Here is a 22,091-nt window from a genome sequence, read left to right as displayed (position 1 = left end):
TGGATCTCTGGATGATCTTTTGCAATGGGCGTTGGAGATAATGATATCCTCAGGAAGTGTGAGCCACACTGAATTAAAAAAAATATTTGCATCATGTCAGCTTGTTCAGATTGCACTGAGGTATGACTGAGAGGACGAGTGAAATATCTGATTCAGATAGCGGGAATCAGGCGCTAAGAGTTTTAAAATACCTTAATTGCCTCCGTGACCTGTGTGTCACAGTCACTGCTGCTGCAGCTGTCCCTTTCACCTCATTTTGAAATCATCTGCTTTAGAGCATACAGTGTCTGAGGATGGGGAGGTTTTTTGTCAGATTCATGCCTCAACATTAGTATTTTGTGAGTCACTACCTTTGCAAAATGTCCCGTGTTGACGTGACTGTCCCCATTCCGGGAGGTAAATCATGACTTGTAAATTATGTTGCTGCTGACATTCAGATTTCCTTATATGTGAAGTTAACAAAAAGTTCAGCGGGGTTGTTGTGCAATAAATGTCCACCCATTTTAATTCATTTGTTCCTGGAAAGAAAACGGTGTTGACTCACCAACTTTAGTTTGAATAATTTCTTGTGTCATCTTGCGGTGCTATTGCAAGGAACATTTTGTCACAAACATCAACTGGAGTAAAAAAAAAAAAAAAAAAAAAAAGAGTGGAAAGACTTTCATCGACAGTTTTTATGCTACAGCACAGTTCCTGTGAAAAATCAATGCTTAGTGTGTCGAGTCAAGGGGGATAAACTGATTTTAAAAGGCAACACCTTCATCTAGTTTAAAAATCTCGAGCCCGTCCAGTCTGCACATCTGCTGAGAAAACAGCCATGCAAGGCAACAATGCCATGTGCTGACCATGTGACTGTGGCCTGTGTTTATTTTAATGGCTGAGCTGAAAAACAGATATGACAGCGTGTATCCTGAACTTTCGCCTTCTGGCTTATTTGCTGAGTATTCTTGTGCATTTCGAGCCTTCTGCTCAGAACACACCCATGCCTGCTGGAGGGAGAGACCGCAGAAAAGCGGGGGGGGATATCCACGCTTGTGCACCATAATAGACAAGTCTGCATTCAAGGTATCAACCTTCTTTGCTTGACGACTTTAAATAACTCCTAATCAGATTCAGTATGAGCTCACAGATCCGTCGACACAACACAGACTTCGCAGGTTAACACAGCGATAGTTTTAAACCTGGACCAGCTTTATGAATGGCTTCCAGCAGTTACTGGTTCATCTCGTCCCCACAGGTATTGCCCCACGTGTACATTTTGTTTACGACAGTCCGGATCACACATGCATTTGTGAAGCCTGGCAAATCTTTTGGCTCGTTTCCCATCATTAAAAAAAAAAGAAAAATGCTTATGTAAGGATAAAATTTGCACAGTCACTAGGTGCATCATGTCAAGGTGAGTATTAAGTGAAAGACGGAGGCGTTATGCTAGCAAATGGTCCTGCCATAATTTGGGTTTTAACTGGTGTGAACGCGGGCTGTTCCAATAACATCAGAAACGGTAACAGTGACATGGACACAAAAACTGACTGCAGGACTGGGTGATGATTCAACATTTCCATTTCTCACCTTTCAGCGGCCTCATGTCAGGATGATAAGATCACACTGCTGTGGTTAATCGATCAAGTCATTTGTCCATCAACCCAAAATTAATCTACGACAATGTTAGCCAATGGTAACCAAATCAGTTGTCGACGTTTCTGTGTGAGGAGTTTTGTCTGACAAAATGCATAACAGTAAACAGAAGTTGTATTACTTTGTATTGTTTAGTATAAATTTCTCATTTCATGATTAATATTCTGGTATGGATTTGTGCTACAGCAACCAGCCCTAACTGGCGGATCCTCTCAGCAGGGGGAGGTAAATGGAAACGTGACAGTGGCAGCCCAGAAAAAAAACACAACGCTGGGTAATCAATGGGTGGAAAAACACCGGGGTGGGGTGGCGACTATGTGTGTGTGTGTGTGCGTGTTTGTCCTTTCCAACATTAAGAATACCCAATTGTACAGAAAAGTGCAGCGAGGTCAGGTGGTCGCGGCGCGGTGAAGACGCTGTGTGTGCACGAGAGATAACCCTCCACTTCAATTCTCCGCCTTATCCGGAGCTGTTGGCGGAGGCAACACCCACCGCCTCTCAATTCTGAGACATTTAAATGTCTGTTTCCTCTCTCTGATAATAACTGAACTTTTGGAGTCAAACGAGGCATGTGGACAAGTTTCCGCGTTATCCAGGCTGCTGTTGCTGCGAATACACCAGCTGGGAATGTCACAGATACTGCGCTGCGTTTCATATCTTCGATGTTGACATGAAACAAACAAACACGGGCTTATTTATAGGAGAGGAAGCTTCCTACAAGGCCACTGGGTTATTTTCTGTAATGCGGCTGATGTGCTCTCTGGAGAGTCCAACTACTGCTCATCCTCACATGGAAAGATAGAAGGTGTTAAGAGTCATGCTGCAGCTCAAACTGGTACTATACCATAGGTCTGGGGGAGACAGGAATGTGTACTAGGGCCGCAACTCAACATTGTCATTATATTTTCATCTATTTCTTTGAATAATCGATTAATTGTTTAGTCTATAGCGTGTCAGAAAAGACTGAAAAATCTCTATCACAATCTCCAAACACCCCGACGTGACACCTTCAAATATTAAAACTCAGAAAAAACACAAAGCCTCATACTTAAGAAAACGAAACCGGCTAGTGTTTTTGTCCTTTTGCCTGTTAATTACTTAAATGGTTGACTGTGTTTCAAAACTGCGGCTGATTCTTTGGAAGGTAACCCTGCAGTGATCCTCAAGTTGTTTGCGCTGAGTGCCTTTAAAGATGATGCAAAAAGAAATACTACAGAAACAGACAGGGGGGGGGGGGGGTCACATGTTGTGCAGGTCAAGCCCCAACAACAGTCCATAACATAAAGATGCTCAATTCACCAAGACACGAGAAAGAGAAAAGCAAAAATAGGTAAAAAAATAAAACAAATAAATGAATAATACTCACAATTAAGAAGCTGGTTTGACATTTTAGCTTGAAAAGTGGCTCAGACAATTTATCTGCCCATTCAATGTCTGTTGCCTGACTAATCAATTAATTGACCAATCATTTCAGCCAAAGTTTGTTCCCCAAATAAAGCTAACTCGACTTGGCATGGCTTCATTTAATGAGTTGCCCACTTTGCATTGCCATGTCATCCTCTCCTGCGGCTGCATGCTCCGATCGTTCAACCTGTAACTCGAGCTTCCATCTTGGTTTATCAGTCGGACTGGTATCGCACGTCCGCGGCACGTTCGTGGGATATATATATATATATATTTTTTTTTTTTTTTTTTAAGCCCTGAATTAAGAGTCGGGATGCATCACAAGCCCCGGGCCACAGGTTCAAGCTCCGGAACAGAAATCGTGCGGTTAAAAAAAAAAAAAAAAAAAAAGCACTGAGAAGGAAAAACTGGATCCGGAACCCGAATCCCGAGACTCTCCGCTGTCTCGACACTTTGCTGTATGAAACAACCAAACAATTCCCGACACGGACTTTATGTGGGATAGGCAGATCAACGGATAGGCTATGTGACCGAGCGAGGTTTACGGCGGCGGAAACGCCGCTGGGCGATAACACCTCGTCGCGGCTGAAGCACCGCATGACAGAGGATCTCCCGCCTGATCGGGACGGACAAGTTGATTGACTGATTCCCTGATCAGGGAGCAGGTTGCTTGCAGTTCAGAGAAACGCATTCTCGCTCTCTCGCTATCTCTCTCTCTCTCACACACACACACACACACACACACACACACGTAGACGCACAGACAAACCGACCAACCTGCTCTTTCCGTTTCTGCCAGCGGCCGCACGGGCTCTCCTCCAAGATCTCGCTCTCATCCTCGCTCTCCTCCTCCTTCCCTTCCGATCCTGATTTCCTCTCCGGGACGGACATCGTCATTTTAACGCCGTAGTTTTCCAGATTTCCACCCCCGCGCCTTCTCCACCTTCTCACTCCCCCCCACCCCCCTCTCCTCCTTTCCCTCCTGTCCTGTGTGTTTTTATTGTGGTGGAGGAGCGGTAGCGCAGGGACGGTCAGCCGCTTGTCTGCGCAGTGAAGAAATCCCCCCCCCCCCCAAAACACACACACACACACACGCACACACACGCACGACACCAGCCGCTCTCAGCCTCCTTGGCGCTCAAAACATTTTGCAAAGAAAAAAATGGATATTTCCAAACGCAGCCACTTCTCAGTCAGCAAGAATCCCCAGCGGCCCCCGTTACCTAAAAACTAGAGGTGCACACACTTGCACGGTCGCAGGAAGAAATCAGACCCCAGACTTCTGGAGGCTGCATGCAAAACGGTTTACGAAATGTTTTGGTTGGGGTGTTTTTTTTTTTCTTAGCTTGTCTGTCCATTCACAGCGAAGCAGCGCGGGGGTTGACGCTCGGTCGGCGAGAAGGCAGAGACATTCCGAGTGCGAGTCCAGTGCGCCCGCCGCTCGGCCCAGAAACCGCCCGCTTTACGGAGGAGAGTTGATTTTTCGACCGTCTTCCACACGCGTCATTGTCGTCGTTGGCCGGGTCTGAGGCCGTGGGCTGCTGCCAGGCTCGGCGCGCAGAGAGAGAGAGAGAGAGAGAGAGAGAGAGACGGAGCCAACATACCGTAAAGACCCCACTACGTGCGCACGATCTGTTCACGCAGGCATAGGAAGCCGAGCCCGTCTGGAGGCTGTGGCGCGGAGCTCGCAAGGGCGACCGCCGTCCCAGTCTGAGGCACGTCGGGTCTGCAGTGTGGCAAAAAAAAAAAAGCAGGGGCAGGTTTGGGAACTTTTGACGGGGGCAGAGTATTAAGGAAAGGGGGCACATTTGTAAACTTAGTAAAAACCAAAAAAAAAAGTGCTGAGGCTCAAATTTAAAGCCCAGGTTCGTGGCAAATTGCACATCAATAATAATTAAATGGTTTATTCAGTTTAATAAATGAGTCCCAGATAAACAAAAATGAATGGCTGCTGTTTGTACCTTCAAATAGCCCACAGCAGCCATTGCCAGATTATGAGTCACCGGGTCCCTGGATGCAGACTTGTACAAGGCCCCTCTACCCCTCCTACATAGGAGCAAGACAAACAGACTGAAAAAGACACAAACCGACAACAACTGTGTTGTGTTTTGTTTGGATTTTTTTTTGTGTGTGTGTGTGTGAGTGGTCATTTTGTGTCTCCTTGTGGTCTGTTTGCACGCCTCTCAGTAATTTAGCTTTTTTTTTCTTTTTTTTTTTGCTGTCATTTTCTGTCTTCCTTTTGCAGCTGTGGTTGTTTTGCGTCTCTTTGTAGTTATTTTGTGTCTCTGTGGTCATTTTGTGCCTTTTTATGGTCCTATTACCTCTGTCTCTAGTCATTTTCCTTCTCTTTATTGTCATTTTGTGTGTCTTTGTTGTCATTTCGTGTACCCGGTAGGCCCATTCAGTAATCCATGTGTGACAGTGATAACCCAGCTACCTATCATCTTCTGATCTTGTTTTTTGTCTAGGCATATTCAGGTCCCCCATCTTGGTCTGAACTTATATCTTATGTTTTAGTTGCCTTCTTTCCTGTTTTGTGAATATTTGGACAGGTTTTGTTAAGTGCAGGTTATTTATTACGAAGCAAACCAACAAGATCTGGATTCAGACCCAGAAAACTGCAAAAGTCACTACCCAAAAATCAGAACCTAAGCCAGAACAGGGCACCACAGGGACTTAGCTTTTTTTCCATGTTAATAGAAAGAGAAAGGACCTTTTGCACCTTATTAAGGAGGGCCTGTGGTCTAATATGGCTCTGCTTTGAGGATCTTCATTGGTGGAAAAATCCTCTAATAAAAAAGCCTCAGATATGGTACAAATGGACCAGTAATTGCAGGCTGAAATTATAGTTCACAAACTTATTGCGTTGGCAAATTCTTGGCCAGTAAATATCCTCTGTATGATTTAGAATAAAACAAGGCCTGATTGTGTGGTCTCCAGTTTAACATTGCCCAAATTGTTCCGCAGAAGCCGCTGTTGGCAAGCTACAATTAAAACCTCCAGATTCGTGGCCCACAGTGAAGACCGTGCAGCTTGGCGAGCCATGGCAAACAAAAACCTACAGAAGGCTGCGTCACAAGCTGATACGGAGAAGCAAAAGGGGTAGAAGTGTATTCGGTGTTGCAGAGCTTTGATGAAAAAGTCTAAGCGCCTGAGCAAACCTACGCTACAGAAATATATACATAAGTATTGAAAAGAAAATCCTGATAATAAATTCCAAGACCTACAATAAACAGATCAACAATGTTGCCCACATATTAGTTTTTATTATTTTTTAACACAATAATTATTTTAGTTTACACTGCGTTCACTTGGCCCATAGTCCTAAGTTAAGTTACGTTTAACCAAACTGCTACAAGCTAATTTAAGCACAGAAAACGTGGAGCCAAGGTAGTATGAATCCAGCCCAGGAATAGGCCTAGTGGTCTCCGGAGCGCAGAATCTGCTGTGTGAGCTGTCATTAACGGGAACTTGGGGACTGGCTGGGTAAGGGGATCAACTGGGGCCCCACTGGAAAGATAAAGCAAACTATAAGGTCATGATTGCTACACATTATTGATGACAAATTAGAAGAGAAAGAATGGAAAAACAAACGACACAGAGGGATAAAAAAAATAAATGCAGGGACATGTTTGAGAAGTTCAATGGTAGAAAGAGATGGTAAGATTTGGCACTGATGGAAAGTCTCCATCATAGTGTCTCATAGTGTCCATCCTCCTCTCTGGAGATTTTTTGAGTGGCTAACTTAAGATTAATGAAGTGATCACCATCTGTGGGAATTAAAAAAGTTGCCAGTGTTCCTTCCAGATCATGAACCCATCAAAACCATGTCTTCTTGAAGACAGTCCCTGAAAACTTAAGAGTTACTGTCACCGACACTTTGCCAAAACCCCTCGACGGCCACTGACAGACTGACAAACCCCTTCACCCGGAGGGCAGAACTACAGCTGAAAAAAACTGATTCAAAGATGCGTCGCGCTGCAAAACTAAAATCACTACCCGGCCCCTCAAAGATAAAACCTGCAGTAGTCCTGTGGCTCTGGGGCCTGAATTCCTTTGAGCCCAATCAAGAGACAATACGGTACCCAGTCTGTATTTCTAAGTATCAAGTAGTGGTTTTTATTACCTCATGAGAACTATGTTTTTAGTGCAAACCTAGTTTGCCATCTAGTGGTTCTTGTTTAAAACAAATCTGGAGCAAAAGCTGTGATACTAATAATCATTATGTAGGAACCTAATTTGCAGCATTGAGTATATTTACTTCGTATTATTCGGCTTTAATGGCTTGTTTAATAAGAGAAAATAATCTAGGTTCTATATAATCCATTTGTCTTCTCTATGACCAGTATGCTTTCATTTATCTCTTACGCCTCATCATGTACACGAACCTCACTCTCGGCACCTCAGTGGAACTGGTTTAAGATTTGCGCTGGTTGAGCACAGTTCAGTTGTAATCACAGATCTATATAGTGATCCCAGTCCTCCTCTATTTTTAGCGCACGGTGCTCACACAGAGCCTGCGAGCGGGTCCGTGTTGTGCCAATCCCTCTCACTGTTAATGAGATTTACTCTTGGCACAAGGAGCAGAGAGGAGCAGACAATGGCGCTGTCTAGACGGCTAGGGCACAAAATGGTTGTTTCAGAAATGGTAGCAATAACAAGGGGGAGGGACAGCGCCTCCATTATAATGACTAGTTAACATCAACACAACTAGGCTCCTTCCACGGCAACAGTTTTTGCACAAAGTGTGAAAATCTGCTCTAAAAATGTCATCTATGAAAAGATTCGATCTTTAGTCGTCTCGGATCTTTGAGGAGTTTCTGAAATTCCTTGTTTGATTAATCAGACTAAAACTGGTATTTTCAGGAGCAGTTCCGAAGCAAAAAAACAAACAAACAGTGGATCATGTTTGATTTGGAGATTTACATCTCTCCATGCTGCCAAGGACAAGTTACGTTTATGTCGATTCTCAGAGAGGAGGATTATGACTCTATGAAGGAGAAAATGGTAAGAAAGCAGAGATTCGTATTCTTTATGCAGCTGGATTTGAATGACTTGTAAAACTAACACAATGTCCTTTATCTGAAGGCCTTCCTGTGGGCAAAATATTTACAGATCTTTGGTGTTTTTAATTCCCCACAGACCATAATTTTACAGATTCAAATGCACATTGTAAACCCAGTGGTTTATCATCTGCTGTTCCTCTTTTTTGCATGACAAGTTTGAAATCATTAACATTAAATATAAAGTAACCGTATTAGAATCTAGGTGGAAAATCCATATTGACTCCTGGGTAAATCTTTATCTCAAGCGGACACGGTGGCAGGCATGTTGAGGGATGATATCTGTAACCCCAGCACAACAGAATTTAGATTGTGCGGTGTATGATACGGAGAACAACAACACTGATGCTGGCGTTTAAATCCGAAATTTTACACACATTTTTTCTCCAAAATCTCCAACTAGAGATTCACTACGGAGAGCGTTTACTGTTTTTTTAATTTTTTTATTCTTTTATATGCAACTTTTCACAGGTAAACATGGGTCGAGGCACACGTGGATACAGTAGGATTATTGGGACATCTTGTGGTCCATTGTTGGAGTTGCAATAATTTCTTTCCTTTTTAACTGACCGTTGTATGTGGTGCAGTAGTTCATTTACAGTTCGTAGACCTGGAGTTATATCCTGGTTGTTTCATAATGTAGCGCCGACGAAAGTTTGAATGGCAAAACTGTCCAGATTCTTCCCACGTAGATTTTTTAAACTCCTTGTGAATTGCATGTAGATTATTTACCTTCGTTCCCAGGTTTCTTAACTTCTAATAGTTTCATTTTCAGCAACTCCCTCTTTAACTTGGTAACAAGTACATGATAAAACAGTTTACAGTTTTCAGGCGGATTCATTCAACCCAAAACAGATCAAATAGGAAGAAGAAAATAAATGTACTGCTTAAACACCATAAAATTACCGTATTATTTAAAGTTCATTCGAAAAACTCTTGATAGCCTTGCTTGGATCACCTGCTCAGAGATGAACTTTGTGCATGTCTAACCAATAGCTTAGCAGTCCATTAGACAGCGGATCCTATACTCATAAAAACCCTATCTTTGAAAGTGCGAATGTTCAGAATCCCCTGCGTTACTGTCTCTTATTTCGCAGCATTTCATGGGAGGTCTTTTACCTGCAGCTGCTCCAGACAGAGGGGCCTTACAACGGCTGACGGCGCTGTGTTTACATAAAGAGGGTGCACTGCAGAGGCTGGCAAAGCAGCTTCACTGTGTACATCTGGCTCCCGCCAGAGAAATGTAAATGTGCTGCAGATATAGCGAGTAGATTGCGCATCGAGGACGTATTTATACATTTGATCGGCAGAACACTTCAATGAATTTTTTGTTTGAATGGCACAGGTTAATCAGATATATGTATTTTTAGCATAGGAGATAAATGAATGTCTGTCTCTTAAAGCACTGACTGCAATTTATTGTAGTTTAGCAAAAATGTATCGTGTACTGAGCTTTATTGAAGCATGATAAAAGCTACTTCTTCTACACAAATGTTTCATACGCATCTCACTGAGTGAACTATGAAATGTGCAGCTGTTGCATCCAATTTACTGTGTGGTGGCTGATTGTCATATCGTCTTCAAGAATTCCATTTTATCAAGGTAAAATTTGGCTAAAATAACGAGTAAATTAATGACACATTATTTATTCTCATTCTAACATTCTACCTTTACCCAGATAGTTGTGTTCAGTATTGATTGATACTGTCAGCGATGTATTAACCGTTTTTATTATAACAAAACTGGCCTTTTTAAGCTTTGTAAAGGTAGAATATGAGGAGAGAGCTGTTGCGCTGGATTGCCTTAGACTGTATAGGTGTACCTACTATAATAGAGTGGCCGGGCCATGTAAAGTCCCAGCAAAAACACAAACTGCTTTTCAACACAGTTTCCTTGTTTTAAAATGATTTTATACAGTTCATGAAAAATTGGGCGAAAATCACAGTTTATCTATTTCATATATACTGTTTTAAGTAAAAGAATTGTACATTAACATGGAGCTGGGATGCAGAGACACTCCTCAGCCTAATCATGGCTCAGTACAAAGATAAGGAAAGAACTCTTTATTGAAGTGAGGTTTTTTTTTGTTTGTTTTGATCCCAGATAACACGCCAGGCAGGTTCACCGGTAACTCGAGCTGACATCTAAAGATCCACGGTGAATTTCAAAAGCAATCTCCAAATTTCTTCAGAGTCCCTGCACACCACCAGCTTTGGTCAGCTGGAGACGACACATGCTGCAGCTGGGCCTGGCGGAGTTTGTGTGCCACCTGGGTTTGTCATCCTCGCTGTACATGGCACAGGCGGAAAAGCCTCTGAGCTAGCGGTGTTCGAGGCCCGCGCAGGCTTCCAGGCATAGATGACGAAAATGACCGTCATTCTTCCGACAGTAACGGGGATATCTGATTGTTATCGGAACGTGCATTCCCAAACACTTGCTCTCCTTCTTTTTTTATTTAATTTTACAGAGACCAGTATACGTTATATTCGTCCTGATAAGTGTCTGGAGTGTACAAATATTCTGAGTCACACAGCTGGAAGATAGCCTTCCCCTCCCTGTCGTTAGACACCAGGTGTTCTCCCTTGCGGAGCTCATCATTTTTAGATGAGTAGTTCCTGCTCACGATCGTGCAACAGAGAGAGTCCGTGTTGGAACCCTCTAAAACACTGGAAATGCACTGAAGACATTCAGTATGTCTTGTAAGTTCGCTTGCCATTTTATTTGTGCACCCCCAGTGAAAAACTTAATAAAGCGTAGTTCTGTTTCTTCTTAAATTATTCTATACCCACAGCAGGCATGATTATAAAACCTAGGAACAAAGGTCGCAAATTTCCTGTGTTCGACAGCCAAATTCTGTACTAAGCGATACTTGAAATCAAAAGTGGATGTCAGTTGTAGGAGTGGGGCTGGAGTCATGAGATTATTACAGTAAGAACTGGGATCATGACCTCTGTGCGTGCTCTTGTGATGTTATCGTTGCTGGTTGCATGGTTTGTCAGTACGCTCAGTTTTCCAGTTATTCACTTATTAAAGGCCGTGAGGAGGAATTCAGCCTATAAAGAATCTTGATCCCCGACAAATCTACGCACGCCACGGAGTTCTCTCACAGCTTTTCCTGCCCAGGAATATACTATATGGAATTGTACTGTTGCAGATGAATGACAGGAAATGGAATCAGTTTTTTTTTTGCTTTTTTTATTACACAGTGTTACATCTGGAATACGGGGACTTTTACGAGGAAAGAAGACGCTGATTTACCACAGCGGAGAGGAGCCTCGGGGGGAGATGATGACATTATTATTGTAGGAAAAATATAACAAAATATAGCAAGCAGACACTTTGAGTTTGGAGATTTTAGCATGTCAAAGTCATTACATTATAGTCAAATAAGAATAGCGAAGCTTAACTAGGCTAGAGATTCTAGAGTGTTTTGATTCGCTATGTTATGAAGCATATTATTATATTAAGCATGCCAATTTTCTATCTGAGTATTTTTTTAGCCAGTAGACACAGCCAAAAGTGTAGGAGCGCCGCTGTTGTAACTCATTTTTTTGCAGTGCTCCATCCTGGTTGTCTTCATTTCCTGAAACAAAAGAGTAAACACATTAAGACGTCAGTTCAGGCACTATTTGTGTGTGGGACGCACCACAGAGACTGCACCAATTTTCCCCCAAGGTACAATTCCTAGCGTGGTAAACAAACGCGCAGGGAGGTGCAGACTAGTGTGAGCTTCGGTCCAAGTTCAGCAGAAACAACCCTCCTCTGGTACCCCTCGCTTCATTCGCCTCAACGAAAGGCCATTGCGCCCTCAGTAGCGTGGTGTCTTAGGTTGTGTCTGGTTTCTTAGAGACAAGAGCGATTTCATGCAGCCATTTGTTTATTAGCACGACCATGTGGAAAAAGATGTGTAGAAAAAACATCGAGAGAAGTGAAACGAAGACTAGCGGAACATTACAATACCATATAAGACATTTGGTGAGAAAATGAGGAGCTGCATGATGTGTTTTGATTTTGATTTAACAAGATGGGACATGAGTAGCCATACCTCTGTGAGCCTCGGTTTCTGGATACAGTGAACGTATGGCTTGGGGCTGGCTTCTATCTCGTCTGCTGCTGTTTTGTAGCAAACTGCACAGTCCATCAGTGGCTGTGGAGTGATTGAAAAAAACAAAAAAAGAGCATGAGGATGCCATTGATGTTTTGATACATGTGCAACGAATGCTTCGCCTTTTTGGGCATTTGCTCACTCTGTCATTCCTGAAGGGGCATCTCTGAGGGTTCGGCTCCGTGGTTCCCTTGGCACACCTGGTGGGTTTCAGGTGAAAGTGGTGGTAGAGGTATCTCACATTGAATCCACCCTGCGAGAGAGCAGAGGTTCATTTTACTATGAGCTACAAAGCAGCAAAGTAAAGCCCGCAAGCCTGCCTTCGAGTCAGCATGGATTCATTTTTCATGTCGAAACAAGGTGATGTTTAATTGCAGACTGATTAAAGCTGCAGCAGGAATTTTAATGTAAATACGCTTCAGTCACATCAGGCTTAAATATAGAGAAGGGGTGAAACAGAGAAGAGCATGCATTCCATCAATATAGAGCTAGTACTGTTGTAATTAATAAACTGAATTAAAATCAATTGCTGTCTCTTAGTCTTTCAGAGTAAAAGCAGGTCAGAGTAACATGAAAAAATATAAAAAGTGTTTACAATCAAGCATACAATTCAAACTATATGCAGAGTAAAGTTTCCAATACTAAATTAATGATCAATGAATATTCATTCGGGTTTAAACGGAGCCGTTCTGTCGAGGAAACTCACATTTTCCCTATAATTTGTACCTTCTTGTAGTTCTTTCTAGGAAGCTCCCTGTGGAAATTATTGATCTGTTGTCAAGATAGATTTGAATCTGGACCAAAGTGATGGGCCGACAAACCAAAAAGCTAACCAACAAAAGACCCAAAGTCCGGCCCCCTTTTCAAAGTAGCTGCTGCTCCACTAGCCTCTGCCAAGAAAATGTACTTTCTCACAGAATATTTCCCTCATTGGTTAAAATAATGCTGAAACTAAGGTTTTTCTGTCCATATTATAAGTTAATCGGGTATCTACTTTTTTTTGTTACTGGAAAGTTACATTAAGCACAAAACTAGCCACGGCTCTGCAGCTTCATTAAAATCCCGGGGAATAGAAAAACCTTTTGCGAGCCTTCATTTACCCAAACGTTTCTGCAAAGGCGCACATTATCAGGATTTCCTTTCCCCAAAAGCCAGGCTCTTAGTGAAAACATGTTGACATTTGACTGTTCAGAGTGCACTTGACCTGACGCAGATGTCAAAACAAGTATGAACCAGAATTCCCTGAAGGCAGAGTGAGACTGCCAAACCTTTGGTGCAGCTCCAAAGAGAAAAGGAAACTGTAGCCAAGATGAGTCTGAATCGGGACTTCAGTCAGTTTTCAAACTTTTTAAGATTACAAACTTATAGTAGCTTAAGATTACAAGCTACTATAAATTTTTTTAATTTATAATGTCATTATGAAACCAATAAAACTAATACTGATGTTCTAACGCAAAGTTTTCACACGTAACATTAATAAACAAATATATCCACTTCAATTCTTCATGCTAAGAAGTGATAAAAGAGCTGCTAATAAATTCACGAATGTACCTCGATTTCTGACCTGTCCACACTTCTAAGGAAGCGAAAATGGTGGTGTACGCCAGCATGGGAGTTGAGTTGCATTAATGCCAGATCCACCCCCTTCTTGTAGTTATCAGGAAGCTCATTATGAGGCCCCTGGGCCTTGGCAGAGTACAGCGCAGCTCCGGCACAAACCAGCAACAGCCACCCAGCAGCCATCTTCCTCCGAGTGTGTGAGGAGAACTGCTTGGCTCAGAGGATGGACTGCCTCCTGTCCCTGAGAGATCAGTGCTCACATCCAAGTACGTCCTATTATGGGTGGAGAAGTAACAAGTGAAAGTAAACACAAAGATCAGCAAAAAAGGCCTGCTGCAACAACTGTTTACTTTTTATGTCCCAGTTCCCGTAAAACTCCAGCGGACAGACTAGAGCTTGTCTTAACAAAACACCCTCTCAGTGGGGGAGTTATTGCTGGAAAAACTGCTCAGAAGCGGAATTACACACATATCCATAAATGTTTTTGCAATGGAGACTTGGATTAGTAATCCAAGTCCTGGAAGAACCCCCAACATGCAGCGAGAGGCCTTTGGTCCCAGGCCAAATATAAAGGTCAGCATTAATCAGAGGGTAAATGAACTCTTTCGGTTCTGCTTCACCAGCTCTCTTGTTGTTGCATTAACAGGAAAGCAGGTCACTCATAGGAAATTGAGTTTTCTTTGAATTTAGTCGACGGGGTGGTTAGTGAATCCCTGAATGTAATGAAACTGACCACGCAAAGATTACTCATCAGAGTTTTTTGAGTCACACACAGTCAGAGTTTTTAGGGCTGCCGAACCAAACAATCTGTACCCTAACATTTGTCTGCCCTTATAAGGAAGAGGCAATGGTGGAAGACGTACTCTGATGCTTTACTTCAGTAAAAGTGTCTGTACTGCAGTGTAAAAATACAATACTTCATTAAAAATAAAAGCCCTGATTTCAAAATCTTAAGCACTGGCTCGGCAGAAAAATACATTATTAGATCAGTAACCCTGATGCAGTTTTTTTGTTTGTTTTTTTTTAACTTGTTGCAGCAAGCTTTACCTACTTTATGTACAGTTTGATAGATTAAACAAGTGGTTCCAAAACTAGGAGTCGGGTGTGTTCAAAGGGTCACAGGATAAATCTGAGGCGTTATGAAATGATTGTTGGGAGAGGGAAGAAGAAACACAGTTTTGCTACACACATTTGCATTTCTTTTTGGGACTTTTTTGTGTGAAATGTGGAATATTTTAACCTATTTGGGCCATGAATTCAAACATCTGAGATGTCTTGTTAGGAAATCTCTCTTTGCTGCTAATTAGATGCAATTATCTGCAAACGTTAGGACAAAATTTTTACTCGCCTTTAGAAAAGTAGAAAACATTGATCAAGTTTTAAAAACATCTTTTGCCAATTGCGACTTTAATGGCTGGATTCATCTGTTCAAAGGAACCCAGTGCCAAAAATGTGGGCTCCCTGAAACTTCTCTTCACCAAAACTATGAAAACCAATAGCATGTGGACAAATTTGCAAAAACTCGTAATTTTGAACAGCCATCTGAAACGCACTGAACTTGGGTTTTTTTTTTAAAGATCTGAGGCCCCAGAGCCTTTTGGAATGGGCTATTCTTGTGTAATTTTTTTTTTTTTTCTGTCAACAAATCCCATGTAAAGACCAAAATTCAAGAATGAAATGGTCCTAACATATAATAAGTGTTGTTTGTTGCATTGTTTCGCCAAAGCCTGACATGTTTTATTTCGTTTGTGCCATAGAGTCCCATTGTTGTTGAAAACTATTTAAAAAACATCAGTGAGCCACATTGTTGCACCGGGTGACATTTTCCTTCATTACAATGAACATGGCCATTGCACTTTATTTTGACTCAATCCCAAAAAACTGTAAAAACTCCCTAGGGCCCCAACGTGTATTAATCCGCAGGTGAATATATTTTCCTAACAAAAGTACTTTTTACTACTCTTAGAGTAACATTTGCTGAAAACTACAGTGTCCAACTGTTTCAGGAAATTCAGGATATTTCAGGAAAAGGAAACTATAAATGTGTTACCCATTTTCAAAGTTGGAAATACAAAGACAGGGTAGGGAAGTTGCAAAGTGTGTGAAAGAGATGGTTTTGTCTTTTTATGGGATTTGTTAACATAAGAAATACCTTTCAAATACTCACTTCAGTCAAATTAGGTCAAAGTAGCCCATTCATAGCAATACCACACACACACAAACACACACACACACACGCACACGCACACGCACACACACACAAACTCTTGATTGTTCACAAAATTAAACTTTATTATTATTTTCTGCGACCAAGTCAACAATCTAACAGATAGGCATAGAAGTAAACAACAGATTGCTGAAGATGTGACACAAAAATCCCAATCAAATGTAATAAAAAAGGGCACACCACAGAGAGAATACTAATGGGGTGAGGTTCCCATTCAAAAGAATGTAGTTAACTGCTTCTAGTAAATCCTGAAAGATATCACAATACTCTCAAATGATCCACATACATGTTTTCAGACAAAGTATTCACTTAGTCCCTTTGGATGACAGTAGAGTTGGAGCTCCACTGCTGTAACCCATTCTGTTGCAGTGCTCTACTCTGCCCACCGTCATCTCCTGTCATTCAGAGTTAAGTGTTGAAAAAAGGGGGGAGAAAAAGTCAGAAACGTATTAATTCTTGCTTTTCGGTAATTATAATAAAAGAGACTGAAATCACATATGACCCAAGAAGAGACTGTAAGTAAGGACAAAAGTGGAAGAGACTAACCTCTGTAAGGGCCGGTTTGTGGATACAGTGAACATATGGTTTGGGCTCTTGTTCAATTTCTCCTCCAAATGTTTTGTAACAGACTGCACAGTCTATCAGCGGCTGCATGAATGCACACAAAGAAAACAGCAGAGACAAGTTAGAGCGGGCAGTCGCCCTCACAGTCCGCATTTTTGAGTTCAGTAACACTTCTGGAAATTAGACAAAACCTACTCTGTCGTTTCGAAACTGACACGCTGTGGAGTCAACTGTTCCTTTTTGGCACTTGGTGGCTTTAAGGTAGAAGTGGTGGTAGATGTAGCTCACATCAAACCCAGGCTGAGGAGAAAGAGAAGGAGGGTTAGATCTGAGCAACTCCCAAAATTTACCATGAGGAACTTTCTCTGATAAAATCCCCTATTTCTTGGGCGATTAGAGCTATTCCTGAGCATATTACTCACAGTTAATCATGGGAAAGACCCTAGTGATGAGCCACCACACTCTAGCAAACGATAAACATTGACACTTAAAAGCAGACATGACGTACAATACCTCAGTGTTTGACATTGTGATAGTTCTTAAGAAGAGAAAATGGTGCTGGATTCCAGGATGAGAGTTAAGCTTCTCCAGAGCCAGATCCACTCCTTTCTTGTAGGTTTCAGGAAGGTTATTGTAAGCCTCCTGTGCATTTGAGCAAAAGAACAAAGCTCCAACGCCGAACAGCAGCAGCCACAAAGCAGCCATCTTTTTCCCTGCGTCTGTAACAGTGGGGGGCTGTGTGATAATGCAACGAACCGCCCACTCTGTGCTGTTTTCTAGGACAGAGAATCCAGCCCTCTTTTCACTGGGAAAAAATAGTCTGGAAACACAGACCATTATCCCACTTCTTTTGGTCATTCCTCCATGTCAATCCACAGTGTATGTCTTTAAATCTCTTTCATCAGTGAAAAATATAGTTTTCCATCAGCCTAGTAGTAATCAAGTTATATCTTCTAGTCTGGGTTCTGACATAATCACAGCACTGAAAAAGTTCTTTACTATTTACTTACTAAAGTTTTAAGTTCTTTGCATCCAGACTTCTATCTGTGCTTTATTGACCTCAGTGCTGCATTTGATATAGTGGATCACAAAATATTTTTGGATTGACTGGAAAACTAGGTGGGTTTTTCTATTGGAGATTCCAGGTCTAAACCATACAAGACTTCATACGGGGTTCCACAGGGTTCAATTCCTGGTCCTGTTTTATTTAATCTCTACATGCTCTTACTAGGCCATATATTTCACAATAACCACATTTCTCATCATAATTATGAGGACGAAATAAAACTTTTCATATCACTTCCTCCTGATGACGTTCCATCCTGATGATAAATTGATTCATTGCATCGGCCACAGTAATGACTGGATGACCCAATCTACTTCAACTCGTCAGGGACATAACTGAAGTAACCGTTTTGGTACTACACAACATAAGCTCTCATCTTACCTCCCTGTAAAGTAAAACCTCAAATAAAGTCAGGATCATTTGGGAGTAGTCATAGACTTCAAAACTAAACTCGGTCCTGCACATTAACATACAAGATAGGCCTTTTATCGTCTTAACAAGAGAGCAGACAAGAGCCTAGTCATGCTAGCTGCTAGGCTGTACTTTGGACAGTTTGCTAACATGATGTTAAGCAGGTATGTTTACCATGTTCGCAGTGCCAGTTTAGTGTGTTATTATGCTAACATTTGCTAAATAGCACAAAACACAAAGTACAACTGAGATGGGTATGTCATTAATATTGCAGGTTTTTAGGCCATAAAGCAAAGTAATGGAAAAACTGATATTTTGAACTGATGATGGAACCAAATGAAAAGTGAAAAATGTTTGATCCCTCTAGCGACCACATGAGGATGGCATTTGTGTTTTAGGGTGAAATATCTAAACTACTACTAAATGGACTGTCATGATATTTGGTGAACACATTCTTGTTCCCCTTAGGATGAATTGTAATAACTTTGGTGATTCCATGATAAGGCCAACCTCTAAATTTTCCAATACTTCATGAATAAATACCTGCAAAACTAAGGGCATTCCCCAGTCTCAGCTGTAATTTGGATTAGCAAATGTTAGCATGCTAACACGCTAAACTAAGATGTTAAACTTGGTAAAACTTACACCTGCACAACGTAAGCATGTTAGCATTGTCATCGTTAGCATATTGACATTAGCATTTAGCTCAAAACACCACTGTGTTGTACAGCCTCACAGAGCTAGCATGTTCACGTACTTTTATTCAGTCTTTTAAAGTTTGTTTCCAATTTCTTTTAAAGTTTAAATGTCTGTTTGAAGAACTTTAATACAGCTTTGAGTGTGAATTGTGCTATATAAATGAATTTGCCTCGCCTTCCTCCAAGTTGCTTTACATTGAAAACATGACAGACAAACCGCCAGGATAAATAGAAAATAACTTTTATTTGTCATCAATATTTGAACCAATAATGTACAAGGGAACATCAGCAAAAGTCTATCTGACTTTGTATTGCTTTCGAAATGGATCAACATATATCAGCATCTCACGACTTCGACAAATGTTTTGACCTAAACGGACTACCTTCACTCCATCCACAGGCACAATAAGCAGACATAAAACTGACATTGTACTCCCCTGCCTTGTTCTCATAAATATCCCCTTCATTGTCATGGCCATGATGCAGCCAAATGTGTGTCTACAATAGAAAAAAAAAAAAAAAAGTTGTGTGACATACTCCAAATAATTCTTCAAAAACAGCAATAATGCTTCATATTGCAACAGATAAATAATGGTGAGATGTTTGTTTTACGAGCGTCTGAAAAGTGCAAATTATAATAACGTGTGTCGTTCTTACAAACACAACAGACACTTGCAGCTGATCACTCCATGGTCCCACAGGCACTTGAGATTTTGTGCAACTTTGTGACACCAAACAGGCTCAAGATCACAGTGACAGTCAGGCTGAGATGGGGCAGTTCAAAGGGAAAAGTAGCATCTAAAATACACACTTGAGAGTAACAGAGGACTGAAAATTTAAGTTGGTTTACAATGATTTAACCAATCCTTGCCACACTACAACATGACATAAAAAAATTACATATATTTCTTTTGAAAAGCTTTCCCTCTCAGTAATGCATGAATATTGAGATTGTCTATACAGCTTGAGTGGAAATTTGGTCGACCAAGGTCATGAGTGTGAATGAAATATTTTAACAATTAGCCAATGCCCCCCCCAGGGAAAAAAAACAAAAAAAAAAAACAACAAAAACAAAACAGGAATGTTATACTATGAAAAATGTGTTAATTAGGCTTTCACTTCTTCAAGCACATTATAGGTGATTTGAGATGACTGAACTGCAGCTTATTGTTCTGACCACAAAACTATTTACACGAGACACAATTTGGCACTTGAACAAAGTAACCAATAAATTACAGCGATTCCCAAAAACCAACCACACCAAGTGAGGCCTCAGTACATTAGTGCCCTAAACATGTGCTTGGATTCATTTAGAGATTATTTATTATGCCACTGTGTTATCATTCTACAACAAAACTGTGTCATGATGAGAAACATGATGAGAAACATGATTCGAACGGGGTTAGTGTAATGAGAGACTGTATTTTCATACTGTTTTTTTTGTGTTTTTTTTGTGTTTTTTTTGGTACATCATAATCATCACAGTCCTGCAATATCGCCCTCTGCTGGCGACCTTACTTCACTACAGGAACAGAAGTTGACATAAAAGCCCAACTATTGCCTAAACTGCTGCATTTGAGTACCAAGAAAATTAATGGTTAAAGAAGGACAGGCTAAAAATCAATCAGATATAGTCATTTAAGAAGCAAACTAAAGCATTACTGATATTTAAGGGATTTAAGAGGATGCTAAGGAGATAAAATGATTACATAAAATTCAGTCATTGTTCTGATTTGGTGTCTAAAAAAAAGTGCTACAAGCTTCAGGAGGCGGGTAAAGTGATCAGCTGTCTAAAATAAGACAGAATGAGGAAAAAAAATACCTCAGTATATCTTCTCATTTCCTTCATAAGGCGTTTGGTGAGCTTAAAACATGAAAAAAGCGAATTTAAAAAAAAGTAGAATAGCAAAAACTATAGCATGATAATATAAAGGAATGTATCCCATATATCCTCCACATATTCAATGTGAATCAGAGCAACCTTTCAGGGCTAAAAATGAATCAGTCTTGCATATCTATCTACTGTTATCACATTTAATTTTGAGCTTGAGATCATATCATTTGATTTGGAATCTCTCGTCCCCTGAAATATATGTTTTAAAAAAGTATATCATGAGTGAACACACACTAACGACAGTTTGAGCTCCTCAGTAGGATTTCTTTGTTTGTGCCACAAAGTGCTGTTAACCTCCCGAAAAGCCTCCAACAATCTGATGAAAAGCTACTTAAATAGTGAAAAGGTTGACCCAAGTAACAACCAACCACACCTCCGACGTACTGTATGTTCATGTCTTGATGATGAAGAGGGGCCAGTGGTGCGGAGTGATGTGGCATCAAACTTCTCTGTGAGTGTTTCAAGTTGGAGGGACTCCATCGCTACATCCCAGATGTCAGTGGTTGTGATTGACAGATTTTGGCGCCCACTACGAGTCAGGAGTTACGAGTTAAGTGGTGATATGAGGACCCGTCGTGGGTTACACAGGCATGTGCATCTCCGAGTACTCATCATGACACTCGCGCTCATCAAACTTTGGTTCTGCGTCGTCCGCATCCAACTGCAAGAGGCAGAGACACATTGTAATTAGCACTTTGACATTTTCAGTTTTGTTACAACAACAGACATTTTTTAAAAGAAAAAGTTACTCTCACTCTGAGGCATTATGAATATATTATGTCCCTTGGTATAATGTGTGATTAGGTGTAGTTACTTGTGAATTTTCTGTATCTTTCTAATATTTAGTCTACTGAAGCCATTTCCTACATTTCCCAATAAGCTCATCATGGGAGCTGCATTGGAAATATCTCTGCCTGACACCAGATTGTGAACAATTAAACAGGAATAATGAAAATACTGATGATTTGTCACAGAGCTTAACTGTTTTTGGTGAATATTGATGATTTAAAAAAAATAAAAAATAAAAAATCCTTAATTAACAAAATGTCTGTACAACAATCAGGCATCACAGCTAAACAAAAAAATGGGAATAGCACATCAAAATAACTCTCTTAAAAGATACAATAAATACAACAAAACTACTGCAAGACATGACAAAATTTACAATACCAAAACTTAATAAATATAATAAAAAGAATAGAAATAATTAAGTAAAAACAAACGCATAAATAAGATGCTACAGATACTAGTTACTAATCAATCCGACGTGGTAATTCAACCAAAAAAATGTGGAACTTGGTGGAGACTTTGAAAAATTTGACACACGTATGTGGAGTCTGCTTGACAATATAATCACATTTATCATCTCTTTTGGAGAGGGAACATAATAACCAAAATAAGCATCAGTGTCTTTATTCCTTAGCTGTATGCTGTAGTATATTTCACTTCAATATTTCACTGAAT

The 22,091-nt window shown here is 40.8% G+C and overlaps 4 protein-coding genes across 13 annotated transcripts in view; all 4 read right to left on the bottom strand.

Annotated features, from left to right (window-relative positions):
- LOC120789991 (nuclear receptor-binding protein 2-like) overlaps positions 1 to 3,967 on the bottom strand; it is a 35,299-nt gene extending 31,332 nt beyond the window's left edge. Inside the window, exon 1 of one of the 2 annotated variants that reach the window (XM_040127223.1) lies at positions 3,817 to 3,967. In XM_040127223.1, the coding sequence (XP_039983157.1) occupies positions 3,817 to 3,936 (120 nt within the window). In that variant the 5' untranslated portion in view covers positions 3,937 to 3,967. Of the gene's footprint in view, positions 1 to 3,001; positions 3,259 to 3,816 lie in introns of those variants that run through there. The other variant, XM_040127224.1, reaches the window with a different exon arrangement.
- A 7,341-nt stretch (positions 3,968 to 11,308) lies between these two features.
- On the bottom strand, positions 11,309 to 14,142 carry zgc:195173 (uncharacterized protein LOC792613 homolog). The gene is made up of 4 exons (XM_040126385.1): positions 13,759 to 14,142; positions 12,350 to 12,460; positions 12,148 to 12,249; positions 11,309 to 11,685 (listed from the first exon to the last, which is right to left on the bottom strand). The coding sequence occupies exons 1-4, from the start codon at positions 13,948 to 13,950 to the stop codon at positions 11,599 to 11,601; spliced, it is 492 nt and encodes a 163-aa protein (XP_039982319.1). The 5' UTR covers positions 13,951 to 14,142; the 3' UTR covers positions 11,309 to 11,598.
- Positions 14,143 to 16,038: 1,896 nt separating this feature from the next.
- On the bottom strand, positions 16,039 to 17,292 carry si:ch1073-406l10.2 (uncharacterized protein LOC100536977 homolog). Its single transcript, XM_040127251.1, has 4 exons — positions 17,072 to 17,292; positions 16,754 to 16,858; positions 16,541 to 16,642; positions 16,039 to 16,389 (listed from the first exon to the last, which is right to left on the bottom strand). The coding sequence occupies exons 1-4, from the start codon at positions 17,261 to 17,263 to the stop codon at positions 16,300 to 16,302; spliced, it is 489 nt and encodes a 162-aa protein (XP_039983185.1). The 5' UTR covers positions 17,264 to 17,292; the 3' UTR covers positions 16,039 to 16,299.
- Positions 17,293 to 20,189: 2,897 nt separating this feature from the next.
- slc4a2b (solute carrier family 4 member 2b) overlaps positions 20,190 to 22,091 on the bottom strand; it is a 43,565-nt gene continuing 41,663 nt past the window's right edge. For all 9 annotated transcript variants that reach the window (XM_040126359.1, XM_040126364.1, XM_040126355.1 and 6 more), the window contains one exon: positions 20,190 to 21,288. In XM_040126359.1, coding sequence (XP_039982293.1) covers positions 21,208 to 21,288 — 81 coding nt within the window. In that variant the 3' untranslated portion in view covers positions 20,190 to 21,207. The remainder of the gene's footprint in view (positions 21,289 to 22,091) is intronic.

The sequence above is a fragment of the Xiphias gladius genome, chromosome 5 (assembly GCF_016859285.1).
Source record: "Xiphias gladius isolate SHS-SW01 ecotype Sanya breed wild chromosome 5, ASM1685928v1, whole genome shotgun sequence".
Classification (NCBI taxonomy): Eukaryota; Metazoa; Chordata; class Actinopteri; order Istiophoriformes; family Xiphiidae; genus Xiphias; species Xiphias gladius.
This window is presented reverse-complemented; position numbering and strand designations above follow the sequence as displayed.

Bases quoted from the DNA above. Each gene is read 5' to 3' on its own strand.
- si:ch1073-406l10.2 (XM_040127251.1), bottom strand. From the start codon at position 17,263: ATGGCTGCTTTGTGGCTGCTGCTGTTCGGCGTTGGAGCTTTGTTCTTT. The intron at 16,859-17,071 runs GTATTGTACGTC...CTTTCTCCTCAG, and splicing joins TCACAATGTCAAACACTGAG to CCTGGGTTTGATGTGAGCTA. The intron at 16,643-16,753 runs GTAGGTTTTGTC...GCATTCATGCAG, and splicing joins GTCAGTTTCGAAACGACAGA to CCGCTGATAGACTGTGCAGT.
- zgc:195173 (XM_040126385.1), bottom strand. From the start codon at position 13,950: ATGGCTGCTGGGTGGCTGTTGCTGGTTTGTGCCGGAGCTGCGCTGTAC. The intron at 12,461-13,758 runs GTACATTCGTGA...GCTCTCTCGCAG, and splicing joins TGGACAGGTCAGAAATCGAG to GGTGGATTCAATGTGAGATA. The intron at 12,250-12,349 runs GTGAGCAAATGC...ATCACTCCACAG, and splicing joins GCCCCTTCAGGAATGACAGA to CCACTGATGGACTGTGCAGT.